Source organism: Brassica napus, chromosome A3 (genome assembly GCF_020379485.1).
Source record: "Brassica napus cultivar Da-Ae chromosome A3, Da-Ae, whole genome shotgun sequence".
NCBI classification, from domain to species: domain Eukaryota; kingdom Viridiplantae; phylum Streptophyta; class Magnoliopsida; order Brassicales; family Brassicaceae; genus Brassica; species Brassica napus.
The window spans coordinates 13,352,802-13,369,075 of NC_063436.1; the positions used below are offsets into that span (position 1 = coordinate 13,352,802).

The 16,274-nt window shown below is 37.0% G+C and overlaps 2 protein-coding genes and 1 pseudogene across 2 annotated transcripts; 2 read left to right on the forward strand and 1 right to left on the reverse strand.

Annotated features, from left to right (window-relative positions):
• The first annotated feature begins 64 nt into the window (after nt 1-64).
• LOC106438795 (putative cysteine-rich receptor-like protein kinase 32) lies at nt 65-5,718 on the forward strand. Its single transcript, XM_048776046.1, has 6 exons — nt 65-2,760; nt 2,863-2,984; nt 4,319-4,529; nt 4,618-4,855; nt 4,942-5,095; nt 5,175-5,718. The coding sequence occupies exons 1-6, from the start codon at nt 1,794-1,796 to the stop codon at nt 5,496-5,498; spliced, it is 2,016 nt and encodes a 671-aa protein (XP_048632003.1). The 5' UTR covers nt 65-1,793; the 3' UTR covers nt 5,499-5,718.
• A 940-nt stretch (nt 5,719-6,658) lies between these two features.
• LOC106438796 lies at nt 6,659-10,294 on the forward strand (annotated as a pseudogene).
• A 2,091-nt stretch (nt 10,295-12,385) lies between these two features.
• Nucleotides 12,386-15,780, reverse strand: LOC106438794. Its single transcript, XM_013880077.3, has 8 exons — nt 15,374-15,780; nt 14,422-14,484; nt 13,644-14,333; nt 13,423-13,554; nt 13,250-13,333; nt 13,101-13,160; nt 12,915-13,001; nt 12,386-12,823 (listed from the first exon to the last, which is right to left on the reverse strand). Exons 1-8 carry the CDS (start codon nt 15,674-15,676, stop codon nt 12,599-12,601), a joined length of 1,644 nt encoding a protein of 547 aa, XP_013735531.1. The 5' UTR covers nt 15,677-15,780; the 3' UTR covers nt 12,386-12,598.
• Between the last annotated feature and the right edge of the window lie 494 nt (nt 15,781-16,274).

Here is a 16,274-nt window from a genome sequence, read left to right on the forward strand (position 1 = left end):
CACAACTTTACTTGAAACTTTATGCACTATTTCCTTGATCAAATGGTAGCCTTCTTCTAGAAATTGGCATATGCTTCCAAGAGGGTAAATAATTTGTTTTTTCTAAAATTTCCAACGTATATGTGCAATCTTGCAGCTTTAATGACTAGCTATACTTATTCTTCAACTAACAACTGACCTTTTAAAATAACCACTAACGATGAATAAAAAACTAACACTAACGAATAAAAAGAAAACTGACCATTAATGAATGAACGAAAAACTTACCATTGACATTTTCGTTCTCAAACATCTGCTTTCATTAACAAGATTACAACCTCTTCAAGAATTTAACCCCACATACTATGCCAAAATCTACTAACACCTATGAACACTTATAAACACTTATAAGGATCCTACACTACCTAATTGAAGTGATATTGTAATTTTTACCACTGCGAGAACAAATTCATCCAAAGACCCAAGACAAACCGTCTCTTACGTCACCTAATTCAACCAAATTGCTCCAAAAGATTCAAAACGTACCTAGACCTGAAATGACTTTAAAATGGCTCAAAACACATAACAAATACTCTTTAAGGAACTTACACCATGTTCAAAAAGTGGTAAAAACCATGGTATATCGGTGATCCGAAGTTATGCACTTTCATGCATCCTCAAAGCGAATACGTTGTTTCAGAAGTAGCTTCTTAGTCGGAGACTTTGTCATGTATATGCTCTCTTATTTCGACCAAAAAAAAGCTGCAGTATCAATACCTAAAACCTCGATGATGATTTCATCTGGCAAACTCAACAAGATCATTGAATACACTTTTTGTTTTATAACCTCAATCTCTGTTGTAACAAATTCAGCTTTCTTCCCTATCAACGGTGCCCGTAGACCTTGTTGATTCAACAACATTTTCATCTTGATTTACCAAAGATTGAAACTGTTCCTACAAATAAATTTTTCGATTTTCATGTTTATCCTATACATCTTCTCACAAGATTACAAAACCCGAAGCTATGATACGAGTTTGTTGTGACGGATATGAGAAGAACATATTAAAAAATTAGACAAACAATAATGAAAGACCTATAGATTTAACGTGTTCACATCTAGGGCTAAGCCTACGGACAAAAAATACTTTATTGATGGAGGTTGAGTATTTTTAGTAATATTTTGTGCTACAGCCTAGGGTATAAACCCTACAGAGTAATATATGAAACATTTAGTGACAAGTTTCCTATTAATTTTCTCAGATTAGCAAAGATTGGTCGATCCATGACATATGGATCGGTTGTCGACCCTTGACTCGAAAATCGACCGGTCCTTGCCACTCGCAGAGTTAAGGCATATTTTAACAACATTTTGTGATCATCAATTCATGCATCATTATCTTCTAAACCATCGGGATATTCATAATTAAATTAAAAACTAAAAAGAAAAATTAACTACTCATAACTAGTACTCCACTTTCGTAAATATGAGGTCTTTTTAAAGATAAAGATAATTTAAAAAATACCTTTGAATTTTTTTTTCAAAGAATTACTTTTGCAGTTGACTAATGTTTTGAGTCAGTTTTGCAACTTTCCTGCAACTTTCCTAAATTTAAAGCGTTTACAAAATACTCCAAAACATCTAACAGACTCGACTTGACTTAATATTCTTGACTCAATTACGTTCAATTAAAATTCTAGACACGCAAGTTTTTGACGAAATCAACGTTCCCCAGCGTTAGAAGTTTATCTGATTTAAATATAGCTTCCCTGATACTGCAAAACAAATTTATGAGCAAAACTAATCTCCTAAAATGTATACGAAAAAATTCTTGCTAATTGTCTGTCTTGTCCTCTCCTTTAGCTTCGGCTTTGTCTCTGCACAAATATGTGGAGAGTCACTGTTTTTCAGACCAACCAGTACTTACGCCATAAACCGTCTCCTCGTTCTCTCAACTCTTGCGTCCAACGTCAGTTCCCGAGAAGGATACTACAACGCCTCCGTTGGTGAAGGCCCCGGGAGGATCTATGCATTAGGCCTCTGTCTCCCAGGGACTGATCCAACGGTCTGTTCCGATTGTATTCAACTAGCGTCGGTTAGTTTATTACAGAACTGTCCGAACCAGACCAACTCATGGTTCTGGAGATCCGAAGACGATACGAATACGATTTGTTTTGTTCGGTACTCAAACCGCTCGTTTTTTAACCAGATCGATCTACGGCCAAGAGAAGAGTTTATTTATGATTTAGATTTCATTGGAGATGTTGCAAAGTATAAGAGAACATGGGGAGGTTTCATGGAACGTATGATATCAGCAGCTTCGTCCTCAAGTCCCGGGTCGCTTGCAGGCCGACATTATGCAGCGAATACAACTTCTTTGTCCGGTTCCCGGACCATATACGCACTGATGCAGTGTATCCCGGGGATTTCTTCAGCGGACTGTAATGCTTGTCTTCAAGAAAATGTTCGTTACTACCAAAGCTGTTGCGGTGGGAAGCAAGGAGGTAGCGTTAGGAGACCAGTTTGCTTTTTCCGGTTCGATCTCTATTGGTTTCGCAATGCTTTCCATAACATAGCATCGTCCCCTCCTCCTCAAAGCTCTCAAGATGGTCAAGAATTACAACCCACAACACCACCTCCTCCTCCTCCAGATGGCAAAACGATATCTACAGGAGTCAGAATGGCGCTTATTGTATCCACAGGAATATTTATCGCGCTGTTAGCTTTAGGATTGTTTGTTTTCAAGAGAAGACAATCATACAATACGCTAAATCTTGAAAGTGAGTTGCTTTTACCTTTTCTTTTTTTTTTCCATTTCAAAACAGAGATAGTATACATATAAATTCTAATGATATCGTATATATATATATATATTGCTGCAGATGATGATGATATTATAAGCTTAGAGTCATTACAAATTGATGTCAAGACAATTGAAGCCGCAACTGATCAATTTTCGGAGACCAAAAAAATCGGCCAAGGTGGATTTGGTGTTGTTTACAAGGTATATCTAAGGTCTGATCATATATATCTATGATTGCTTTATTTTCTTACTGAAGTTAATAGAATATATATATACATATATATGATCAAGCTGATGATTTAGTTAAGAGTTAAAATTTTTAGATAGTTCGCCCTAGAGCTCCCAGACACGAGTATCGAGACTCGATTGCAGCCGCCACCTCTCGACGCCGGTGAACCCTCTGGCCGCTGGCGTCGGGTCCTCCGTTTTAGCTCTTCTCATCTTTCTCGTTTTCGTTTCGTTTCCACCGTTTACGTTAGCCCTCCGACCTGGTTCTCTGTCTCTGTCAACATCTCTGCTCACGCCAAGTTTCCTCCCCGTAGAAAGCTTGTCCTTGTGAGTCGCAGATCTTGGCTGTCTCATTACAGATCTGGTTCCACCGGATCTGACTTCTCATGGGGGATTCCCCAACCCGTCGAGATTCTCGCCGGTTTCAGTTCCCGTTTTCCATCACCATCATCGTGCTGCTATGCTCACCTCCCCCTCGACGAATACCCACCCCTAGTTGGGGTTGAAGCCATTCATCTTTTCCAAGTTGAGCCTCACAAGCCAGATCCGCCGCCATCTCCGCACCGAAATAGGAAAAATAGGAAAAGCTTCAGCTATCTTCCTAAGCTGTGTCTCATCTCTCCATCTGTTGGTCTGAGGCCTGAGCCGATGACTCACCACTCACCAAATATATCCCATCCAGTCACCCGTCGCTGCACTTCAACCGCTGTACTGTCATCTTTCCGAAGAGGTCAGGTTTCTTATCTCCTTGGGGTCTTTACCAAAACAGATGTGCAAATATGGTCTTATCTCTCTTGTGCGAAGAGTTTATTATTCACTCATTTGCCGGTGGATTCATCGAGTTCGACTTCATCATCACTAGCAGCCTTCTCCTTGGAGAAGCAAACCACTACCTCCTTGTTAAGGAGTGTTTCCCTTCCAAACATTAAATGGAAGTGTCCATCCATATCTATATCCGTTTTGCTATCTTGCGTAGCGGTTCGTTTGGGGCCTGAAGATGCAACGGGTTTCGTTTCGGCGATTCTCCGAGGTGAAGATTGGATGTTAACGTCACTTGTGACTATTTCTCAGCTTTCCGGTCGTGAAGGTTTTATCGACGCATTTGAGCTTGGTCTTGAATTCGCTGTCATCTTCTATGAAGAACTATCCTACTTATCTGCTTTTGTGATTGTAGTTTATCATTTTAATCAAAGAGGATGGTTTATTCCCTCTGTTTATTGTAACCGAACGAGTTGAGATTGAATGAAAGTATGTTGTGTTCAAAAAAAAAAAAAAAAAAATATATACATATATATATATATTTGTAGGGAACATTACCAGATGGAACTAAAGTTGCGGTGAAGAGACTATCAAAGAATTCAGGACAAGGCACAGAAGAGTTCAAGAATGAAGTTGTAGTTGTGGCGAAGCTTCAACATAGGAATCTTGTTAGGCTTCTTGGATTTTGCGTGGAAGGAGATGAACAAATACTTGTCTATGAGTTTGTTCCCAACAAGAGTCTTGATTACTTACTATCCGGTTTGTTTCTAATCCTTAATTCTATTGGTATTTTTGCTTGTCATTGTTGAAACCTAGACTCCTGATTGGTATCATATCGAATGCACAGACCCAATAAAGCGACAGCAATTAGATTGGGCAAAACGGTACAATATCATTGGAGGTATTGCTCGAGGGATTCTATACCTTCATCAAGATTCACGGCTCACAATCATACACCGTGATATCAAAGCGAGCAACATTCTTCTAGATGATGACATGAATCCAAAAGTAGCGGATTTTGGCATGGCAAGGATTTTTGGGATGGACCAAACTCAAGCTAATACTAGAAAGATAGCTGGCACATTGTAAGTGCTTTTTTTTAAATCTATGAAACCTTTTGATCGCCAATCGTGTAGTGTAAAGTATATTTTCAGTTTGGATTTTTTTTCAGCGGTTACATGTCTCCTGAGTACGCCCTGCACGGTCGAATCTCCATGAAATCTGATGTCTACAGCTTTGGTGTCCTGGTTCTTGAGATCATAAGTGGAAAAATGAATAGTAGGTTCAACGAAAAAGATGATTCAGCTGTCAATTTAGTCACACATGTTAGTGTTTTTTTGTCTCTTTTAACACTATGATCAAATATTATGGGACTTTTTTTATAATACCATATATTAATGTTAGGCTTGGAGACTATGGAGAAAAGGTTCGGCGTTAAAACTTTTAGACCCAGCTTTTGGGCAGCGATATCAGAGCGAAGAAGTTAGAAGATGCATTCATATTGCGCTTTTATGTGTTCAAAAAGATCCCGGAGATCGTCCTATGATGTCTAAAATCATTTTGCTACTCAGTAGTAGCAAAATCACATTACAGCGGCCTCGTGCACCTGGATTTTACTTCCAAAGTAGTCTGGACCAAGATTTGGAAGCTGAGGGCTTGGATTCATTTGGAAAACAAATTCATTGTTCTGTTAATGACGCATCCATCACAGAGCTAGATCCTCGTTGAAGATGATATTATTATATAGTTTCTTATTAACTAATGGATATGATATTGCTTTCCTCATTTTATTTATATTTCTTTAGTTGTCTTTTTTGGTTAAATAGTCTCTTGTGTCATTGTGTGTTCTAAACTTCTAATGTTTATCTATTAATGTAACCAGAGCGATTTGGTTTGTATGTAATCAAGGCCGAGTATTTAATAAACCGGTGCTATAAAAACAGCCAAATGAACAGTTCATTTTGCAACTTGTTCACGTACGTGAGCAGAGGATTAAGTCAAATTCTTAAAACTTATCGCCTTTCAATAACTGTTTATCAATTTGGCAGGATTGGGGTTTTGGAACAACTATTCATTCTTAGAACTCATAGATCCTGCCTTTAAGGTAAGCTATGAGAATGATGAAGTCATTAGATTAATCCATATATGCCGGGCTATTGTGTGTTCAAGAAACTCATGCAGATCGTCCAGCATCATGTATGCAGATCGTCCAGAATCATGTATGCAATAGTTCAAGAAACTCATGCAGATCGTCAAGCATTGGATGTCTCTTCTTCCGGAATGCTCGTTAGGTCACGGTAATAGGGAGAAGAATCAGGCGGCAGATATCTTATCCAATCAATTAAAAAAAAAAGATATCTTATCCCAAAAATGTTTTGATCATACTGAATTACTGAGTATTATGTCATATTCTGCTGGTTGGTTCTTATAAGTATAGTTTGTAAGATTGTTTTGTGTGAGACTTAGACTTAATACGTTCAATCCCTGGATTAATAATATTTTGACAACGGATTGATTGTGCTAATTGTCTATTTACTCTGTTTATATATAGTCACACTTGCCGGTTTGGAAACGGCATTTGTCAACCATGATTATTTCATTATTCAAATGATTCGTTTATAAAATGTGTTCTTATTAACTAGTTGAGTTGAAAACGTTATGAGACAGCTATTAAAGGATCGAGAATTATTGTTTATGGTCTTTACGTAGTACAATTTGGTTTAGAATGTTAAAATTAAAGGGAATTGAAAGTATCAACGTATTGTTTTTATAAAGCTATTGGCCTAATTGATATATCAACTAAGGCTAAAGAGGTTTACACACTTCCTTATAAAGTTATAAACAAAAGGATTGACATTCATATACACATCATATCTCTCTCTCAAAAAATGTGGCTGAACAGTCTGTTTTCAATCCTCTGTTTGGCCCTGGCCGTTAGCTTCGACTACGTGTCTGCAGTAGTATGTGGGGACTCGATGTTTTTCACACCCAACGGTACTTACGATACCAACCGCCGTCCTCGCAACTCTTGCTTCCAACGTCATCTCTCAAGACGGCTACTACAACGTCTCTGTTGGTGAAGGCCCCGGAATGATATATGCCTTAGGGATGTGCATCCCAGGGACTGAACCACAGACCTGTTCAGACTGTATCCAGGCCTCGTCCAAATATTTATTACAAGACTGCCAGAACCAGACAGACTCATATGACTGGAGCCCTCCTTTCTGCTATGTTCGTTATTCCAACAGCTCGTTTTACAACGAGATTACTCTCAAGCCGCAATACGCAGAGTACTACACTGGAGATATCCCTGGGAACGTAACAGAGTTTAACAGATTATGGGAAGATCTCATGAGGCGTATGATAACAGCAACCTCATCTTCAACTCCTGGGTCGCCCGCACGGAGGCATTATACTGTCGATATGATCCCTTTTACAGGCTTCGTTAATATATATGCCCTGATGCAGTGTATTCCTTGGATATCTTCGGAGGACTGCCAAAAATGTCTTCTAGAAAATGTCCGTAGGCAGCAAAATTGCTGCAGTAAGTACAAAGGAGGTAGCGTTAGGAGGCCGGTCTGCTATTCCCTGACTGATACTTCTCCCTTTTTTGGTGCTTTTGATAACATAACGTTGTCCCCACCTCCTCAAGGCCCTCTACCTCAAGCCCCACGTACCTCGCCTCCTCTAGGGGATTTGACCAAGAAAGGTATCATTTGTATAGTAATCTTTTATATATTGATACATGACAACGTCAAACGATTTTAGGCTTCGTTAAGATATTTTACTTAATAAGTTTTAGATATTTTAATTATATTCTTCAAAAGAGTTTTAGAGGATATTTTCTTTTACTATATATATGCTTCATCCGCTTCTGAATCTTAAAAGTACCTTTGAATCTCATTTCTGACTATCCAAATCTTGACTTGCTTTTGCAGATGGCAAAACGATCTCCACAAGAACTATAGTGGCAATTGTTGTCCCAGTAGCCATAATTGTGCTACTCCTTGCTCTAGGCTTTACATTTTACAGGAGGAGAAAATCATACAAACCAATGAAACTTCAAAGTGAGTTATACTTTTATCCATTTCAGAGCTGAAGATTTATATACTTCCTTGCATAACAACACCACACATTCATTTGCAGCCAATGATATATTTGCAGCCGATGATGACATGACAAATACACATCAGCTGCAGTATGATCTTAATACAATTGAAGCCGCTACAGATAATTTTTCGGACGAGAACAAACTTGGTGAAGGTGGATTTGGTGTAGTTTACAAGGTATGGGTTCTTTACATTCCTTATTAGCTTCTTTTTTTTTGACAACGGCATTCCTTATTAGCTTAAGTGCAACATTATGAAATAATATTATGAAACAATCCATATATACATATATACATATATATGATAAATACTCTAAGATATCACTAAAACGAGTTTTTGTTCAAGATCACCCATGTCCCACGAGTGCGCAATCAGTTTTCAGATTTTTTAGCTAAGACTGCTAGGACCTTTTGTAGGGAGTTATTTTTCATTGGTTGATATATTCCAGTCTGGTTACCCAGACCACCTCAAGTTTGAGTAATAAAATGGCAGTTCGACGTCAAAAAGAAAAAAAAAACGAGTTTTTGTTCAAACAATAGCACACAGAAAGAAAATCACCAAACTAGCATTAATTAAAAGTTTTTTTTTTAATTTTCTTATTGAGGTTTTTATTTATTTTTAGTGTTCAGAATTTAGTATTTAGAAGGTGGAATTGGGGTTAGGGTTTATGAAGGTAATTTAGTACTTTTATTGATTAATAAAAACTCTTTGGAGTTTTCTTTTTAGTGTTATTTTTTGTGACAAACTAAAAATGTGCAATTTATAAGATTTTTCCATTTATATATACATTGGACTGTAGGGTACATTTTCAAACGGAACAGAAATTGCGGTTAAGAGGCTAACAAGAACTTCAAGACAAGGCTTCCAAGAGTTCAAGAACGAGGTGGTTGTGGTGGCAAAGCTTCAGCATAATAATCTTGTTAGGCTTTTAGGTTTTTGCATGGAAAGAGAAGAAAAGATACTGGTCTATGAGTTTTTGTGTAACAAAAGCCTCGATATGTTCCTCTTTGGTTTGTTAACATTCCAAGTTCCCAACTCGCAGTCTCGATGAATCCATATCCCATACTTGATTAATTAGCTAATATATTCATGCACAGACACTACAAGTCGACCACAGCTTGACTGGCCAAAACGCTACAATATCATCGAAGGAATTGCTCGAGGGATTCTATATCTTCATCGAGATTCACGGCCCAAAGTCATACACCGTGACCTCAAAGCAAGCAACATTCTTCTAGATGCTGGTATGAACCCCAAAATCGCGGACTTTGGGCTGGCAAAGATTTTCGCAGTAGAGCAAACTAGAGACGAGACTAGCAGGATTGCTGGAACCTAGTAAGTGGAGTCATGCACTTTTATCTACCATTTTTCTGTCACATGTAAACTCAAGTCTTGCTGAATGATTTGACCAGCGGATACATGGCTCCTGAGTATATGAATCTTGGTCAGTTCTCCATGGAATCTGATGTTTATAGCTTTGGAGTCTTGGTTCTTGAGATCATTAGCGGCCATACCAGTAGTAGATTCTACAGGATTGGTGATACTGATTGCAATCTGGTCACATATGTGAGTAGTTTTTGGATTCTTTTCTTTCAACTAAGGTCAAATTCTTAGAAGAATTTTCCTGTTCTTTTAATCACTAGGCTTGGAAGATCTGGAGGACAGGCAGCTATGCGGCAGAAGAGTTTGTGGACCCGACTTTGGGGGATAATTATCAAATCGAACAAGTGACTCGATGCATTCATATAGCACTTTTATGTGTTCAAGCCGATCATGCAGATCGACCAAAAATCTGTAAAATCAACTCGATGCTCACTTCTAGCAAGATTAGTCTTCCAGCGCCACATGAACCTGGATTTTTGGTACCTAGTCGAAGGGCTTGATGTCATTTTGGCAAATTGGTTCCTTTGTTTTTTTTTTTTTTGTAAAAGAAATTGGTTCCTTTGTTCTAGAGGCTATGAACTGTATTTGTGTGTGTTACGTATTTTTAGATCCTTGTTTGAAAGGTGACTGATGTTGTGTTTTGCTGATTGGAGTGACTAAAATCGTTCACGTTGAAATTGTCAAAATATAACGTAAAGTATAGTATTAGTTTTGCTTCTTTTTTTATTTTTTTTTGAAAAAGGGCTTAGTTTTGCTTCTTTAGGTTGATCGATTTGGTTACAATTTTATTAATAACCAAATGAAGGTACCAACATATTGTTATTGTAAAGCTATTGGCTAGCTTGAATCATTAATTTGACTACAAGTTCCACACTTTATTAGTGATTCCTATTCTATAACTGATATGATCATCAATACGTACATTGAAACTTCTATAAATTAATAATGTTGGGACTACACCAAAACTATAATTTATTTATTAATTTATAAAGATTAATTTATCGATATACTAATTGAACCAAAAACTCAATTTGGAACTATAAAATTATATTATTTTATAGAGATTTTTAGTGTATATTAATTTGTAAAGTATTAATTTAAAGAGGTTATACTGTATATAGTAAAAATTGTATAAATTAATAGGGACTATGGCATTTATTAGTTTATGGAATTATTAATTTTATTATATTTTTCCTTTTTATAATTATTTTTTATTATAAAATAAGAAAATAATTAATTTTAAAAGTTATATACGAACTAAATTTTATAAATGTGATTTTAATATTTTTGTTATATTATTTAGTGTGTATGAGATATGTATCATGAATTTTAGATGAGTTTTAAATATAATTTTACAAAGTATTATAAAATATATGTGAAGAAAAATAGAAATAAATTACATCGTGAATATAAAGCAAACATTATAATATTTTATTTGTACTTATATAAGCTACATATATATAAGTGATTAATTTATTATTTTAATAAAATTATATATCAACATAAAATTTTCTGAAAAAAATATTATCTTATTATTTTATCGATTTGTGTTATATTTTTGAATCGGTTTAATTCGGAACTAACAAAATTTATTAGTTTAATAGATTTATTAATTTATCGGCTAATAATTTATAGAGTTTTTATTTATTAACTTTATGTGATTCATTCAACAACAAACATCGTGGTGTCTGAGTGCATCCCACATCATGAACTTTTACTTTGGAACGTCAACAATATGTTCATAATCAACAACAAATATAATTGCCTCTCTGAGTTTTACTTAGCTTTTCTAATTCCATTGACATTTAAGTTTGGCAACTTGCATAGTTAATTCAAATACTATGAAACTGATACTGAGTGTATCTGCATGCATATACTAACACAAAATCATTTGTACAACCACTAGAAAGGCCAAGAAGATTTCTTTATTGATGTCCTCATAAGCATAATTGACATCGTTTCTTCACAAGAATGTAACAACATTGGCTTTTGGTTTTACCCGAAAGTACTTCTGCTCAGTGGCGGACCCATGAGTGAAATTGACTGGGATCAAAAAATAATTAAAGTGACTCTGCTGGGCTTCAAAGTCGGGTTCTGTGGTGTCAAGGACCGTACTTAACCAACTCTGCTACCAATTCTTTACTGTTTTTCTATGTAAAACATATTTTAACATGTTTTTTTTGTGGTGTCAGGTGACCCCCCTCCTCTTCAAGTGAGTCCACCACTGCTTCTGATGACAACGGCAAGCTCCATCCCAAAGTTTGAACCCAACCGAAATAACCGAAATTAAACAGAACAAAAACTCTCAAATATTTTTCTATATTTCTATATCCGACACAACCAAACCAAACCAAAACTGTACTGAGCAGGGCAGACCTAGAGCATGAGGAGGTGTGGCATATGCCCCATCCTATTTTTTTATTTTTCATTAATAATTAGCATTAAAATTTATTAAAACATCTATGAGTTAAACATTAATATAAAAATGATTGCATGCCCCATACTAAAATTGGTTCTTCATCTTCTCCTAATACTGAGAACCGAACAAATATCCAAATATATACAAACATTAATTATATATATATATATATATATATATAACATAACTAAATATATGTACATAATATTTAAAAATCTATCTAAAGTATACAATTTTTTTTTTAAATATCAAAATATATTCGAACTACTCAAAATTATTCAAAAACATCAAAATATTTTTATCTGAAATATCCAAAAATAATCTGAATTATCCAAATGATACTTAATTACTCGATATTTTATCCAAAATATCCGAAGTGTTATTTGAATTACCCAAAATAATCAAAACCAAAACCAAAGCCAAAAGGGAACCAAACATTTTATGGGTCTCAGATAACATTTTATGGGTATCAGATGGTTTCTCGATTTACTATCCAAACCAACCCAAACGCAAAACTACCCAAACCGATCTGAACCAAAAGTTTGTAGGCCCAATCCAAAATACCAAACCCAAACCGATATCCGAAATATCCGATACCCAAACTGTGCAGGCCTAGTCTAGAAGATTAACTTGTGTCTATTTACTTCCCTACTCGGATTGTGTATTGTCGATAAACGTATAAAGACGATTGTTGACAAATCAAAGAGAGGACCCATGAGCTTAGTACACATGAGAAAGTTTCATAGACAATCGTTACATGCCAATAACCCAAGTCTTAGTTTTATTGTCATGCTGCATGCATAAGCTTTACCAAACTTAACTATACGGTTAATCATATGTTATAATGAAACCAAGTTCAATTTATACCCCAAATCATAAGCATCCTGTTGAAAGTTGAAAACCCTTAACAAACTATTTTACTCCGGTTTCTTGGTGGCTTCAGGGTTGTTGTTAGCACTGGAGACATTGATTGTCTTCAAGGACTCCTCTGTCGCTTTCTTCTCACCTTCACGAGGACTGGTCAAATTCTTATCTACCTCCTCACTCTCTTTGCCCTTGGCAGGTTTTGCAGTGTCAATAGTCAGAGTTGATACCTCATCCCTCGAGGCGTACCATGAATGTCCACATGCAATACACTCCAGCTAAATGCATAAAACAGAACCAGGAATGTGATTATTACGATCCATGGATATGCACATTAAGAGAAGAAGCCTATGGAAAAGCACAAAGAACCTCGTAGCGATCTCCATGCCCAGCTTGGATGATATCCCTCAGACCAACTTTAATTTCACTGCATCTCGGGCATCTTGCATCAGTCATCTGCATCCAGAACCAAGACATGACATGGTCAAAAGACATTCCCCAACTGAAATCAAACAAACTAGATAAAACATAGATTGTCAGAAATGGATAAAAAACCTGCATTCGTTCCGCATCATCAGGCTCCTTCTTCTCTGTTTCCTCAGCAGTTAGACCCTCCTGAACCCATAAAAAAAAAACAAATCTTTATTCGCAATCACATGGAAGGAGAATCTGTATACAAATCTGTACCATAACAAGCCCCTAACCTTTAACTCGGTGGGTGACATGTTCAAAATCTTTGCAGGTTCTAACTCGCCATTGAGTAATCGTCTAGCCAGCAGTGCAGTGTTCTGCAGACGAAACAAAAAATGGAATTACTGTGAAAGTACTTGGAAGAAACGCTAATAGTAATTTTTATGTCATGGATGCAGATTCTTACCTTTAGATTGAAAACCAATGTTCTCATCTTCTGATTGTACTTAACATAATCCGATGCAAGAGAAGCATGTAAGGCCAGCTCAAGAGCACACACCGGAGGAACAGCAGCATCTGGCCAGAGGAAACTATCATCCTATCAAGCAATTTAAACCAAAAGGTTATTCCCGCAACTACTTAATGTTTGGAGTGTGATCAAAAGTATATAAACGTTTAGTTTGAGACCTTTGACAGATCCTTGTGAGATCCATTATCAGCCACCTTTGCTTCATCGCCATCTTGTTTGTTCTCAGCGGTATAGCATATGTTCTGAACAGCTTCCAGAAGTTTCGCCAACCACTTGTCGCGATGAGCATCACCAGTCAGCGAATCAAACTTCTGTAAGACATAATGATACTCTGATGAAATAGCAGCGCTTCCAGGTGTCTCAGGCTTTAAATATGCATCTTCCTCCTTTTTGACATCAACAGGAGCCAAGCTCACTTTCCGGAAAGATCTTTTAGTCTTCAACAGATTCTCCAGATCAGCATGGACTTCCTCAGGTTCAAGGTCAGGAAGATCGCCCAGTCGCGCCATCGACTTTTCGACAAGGAGGTCGATCTCATGCTGCTTTGTGTCTTCATAGTCCTTATCAGTCAGCTTCCAAAGCTTCTTCTCAACGGTATCATACACCTTCCGTACGATAAAGCCAGGGTTGACTTTGCGTTTGGGAAGCTGCTTGTGGGCTGGGACGAAATAGACCACGCATCTGTGCATAACGGATTCTGCTGGCACCTCATCACGATGGAAACTGTAGAACAGTTCTCGTGTGTCACTTGATTGCCAGTTTCCGCCACCCTTTTTCTCTGCTTCTTCTGGACGGTAAAACCACTGTCCCAGAATCATCATGCTTCCATCTTTTGTTTGGGTAATATCCTGCCAAAAAAGAAAACAAGTCAAGCGGATGATACAACAAGAACTGGTGACTGGTGAGCATATACACAATCTAGCAGCACACTAGTACCTTGATAATGGCAACATATGGCTTTTGACTTTTGTCTTCTGGAACCAACAGCACCGGGTCCTCCTGTGCAAGAAAGGAAATGTCAGAACAAATGGTCTCTAAGGGTCTCTCAGCAATGTGCAGTAAGAAGCTATAATATTTGCACAATGGCTATACGCCGCTAGAAATCTAAACTCCAAAAAAACAGAGAGAAGCATCCATCAAACGCTTCAATGGGTATCAAATGAAGTGACTACAACCATGAGAGTATAAGACCAGTTTATACAGATGAATCTGTTCAAAGACCATAATATCTATTGCTAACAACCAAGTAAACCCAAGACAGCAATTGATTCTAATCATGTCACGTAGACATCAATGTTCCTTACAAGACTCTAGATTTTAATGTCCGCAACAATGTAATAACAGGAAGCAATCGAACAAGGTAATAACTGTAGACCCAATTACGAATTAAAAAAAAAAAACCAACACTGAGTGAGTTCTAGCATACGTGATGAGTTCCACATCCCTAAAGTTCACAACTTTCAATTGAAAACCTATAGATTGGAATCACAGAAGACATATCCTAATGCATCAATCGAGGTAGAACCAGAACCCTAGAAACCCAAAGTGAACAGAACACAACTGACCAGTTCGTTGTAATGTAATAACATCAAGCAATAGAGCAAGGTACATTGCAGAACCAATCAGGAAAACTAAATCTAAACCAACACTGAGTGCGTTCTATTATACACCATGAATCCCAAATCCCTAAATTTCACAACTTTCAATTCCAAACCTCAAAGATTGGATCAGAAACATGAACAAAACCGCAAACTCAGACAAAACACAACATCAAGCAGTAGAACAAGGTGCACTGCAGACCCATACAGGACTAAACCAGCACTCAGTGAATCCCAAATCCCTAAATTTCAAAACTTTCAATTCCAAACAGGAAGCGAACACAACTCACCAGTTTGTATCTGTTGCCGTCATACTCGAATTGCTCGAAGTGGGTCCTTCGCCCTCTGCCTTTACCCGTAACCTTAACCGATTCACCAACCGGATTCGCGTCTTCGGGCCTCTCTTCTTCTTCCTCCTCCTCCTCCTCCTCCTGATCCACATCGTCTTCGTAAAGCTTCACCGTCTTACGCTTCCTCCGCTTCCCCTCCGTTGCTTCCTCAGGGCTCCTCGAGTTCCGTACCTTGGCCCTCCTCGCAGGGACATCGTCTTCTTCGTCGCTCGAGACTTGAGCAAATCGCCGAGACACCACCATTTTTTTTGCCTGCGCCGAGAATTGAGACAACAGGAGGAGTTGATTTGTAGGAATATTTATAACCTTTCTTTCATAATGATGGATGGATCCTCTTATTTCTTTATGTTATAATATTTTCAATTTATTAATCCAATCAATTTTGTCTACTAGAATAAAACAAATTATGGATTATCTATTTAGATATGGATCCACTTTTGATAAAAACAATTATTTCAACTTTATTTTTTCATATGAACTATTTTAATGGATTTTTCTATTTTTAATTTTTTTAATATTTTTTTAAGTCAATCCTTATATAATAAGGTTTTTTCCAAATATAAAACTGTTATATAAAAAATTGAAAATAAATTAGTAAAGACCGACTATCCATGGCTAATGAACTTCTCACTCCTGCTCATTCGGTTTGTGGATCCATTCCATGCAAGGGACGATTTAATTAATATTTGTATACTGACCTTGTAATTATTATACAATTTTTTTCTGGTGCTTTGGTTTCATTCGCATAATATCACAAATCATTTAACTCTAGAGTTCGAAACATGTGTGAAACAAAAAAGGTATGCGCATTTTGATGATATTAGTAGCAAAACAAATGCTC

What these genes read in the sequence shown, in the direction of transcription:
- LOC106438795 (XM_048776046.1), top strand. Translation starts at nt 1,794, where the DNA reads ATGTATACGAAAAAATTCTTGCTAATTGTCTGTCTTGTCCTCTCCTTT. An exon ending in TCTTGATTACTTACTATCCG is followed by an intron (nt 4,530 to 4,617) that starts GTTTGTTTCTAA and finishes TCGAATGCACAG; the next exon opens with ACCCAATAAAGCGACAGCAA. An exon ending in AGAAAGATAGCTGGCACATT is followed by an intron (nt 4,856 to 4,941) that starts GTAAGTGCTTTT and finishes ATTTTTTTTCAG; the next exon opens with CGGTTACATGTCTCCTGAGT.
- LOC106438794 (XM_013880077.3), bottom strand. Translation starts at nt 15,676, where the DNA reads ATGGTGGTGTCTCGGCGATTTGCTCAAGTCTCGAGCGACGAAGAAGAC. An exon ending in CATTGGTTTTCAATCTAAAG is followed by an intron (nt 13,334 to 13,422) that starts GTAAGAATCTGC and finishes TTTCGTCTGCAG; the next exon opens with AACACTGCACTGCTGGCTAG. An exon ending in GGCATGGAGATCGCTACGAG is followed by an intron (nt 12,824 to 12,914) that starts GTTCTTTGTGCT and finishes TTATGCATTTAG; the next exon opens with CTGGAGTGTATTGCATGTGG.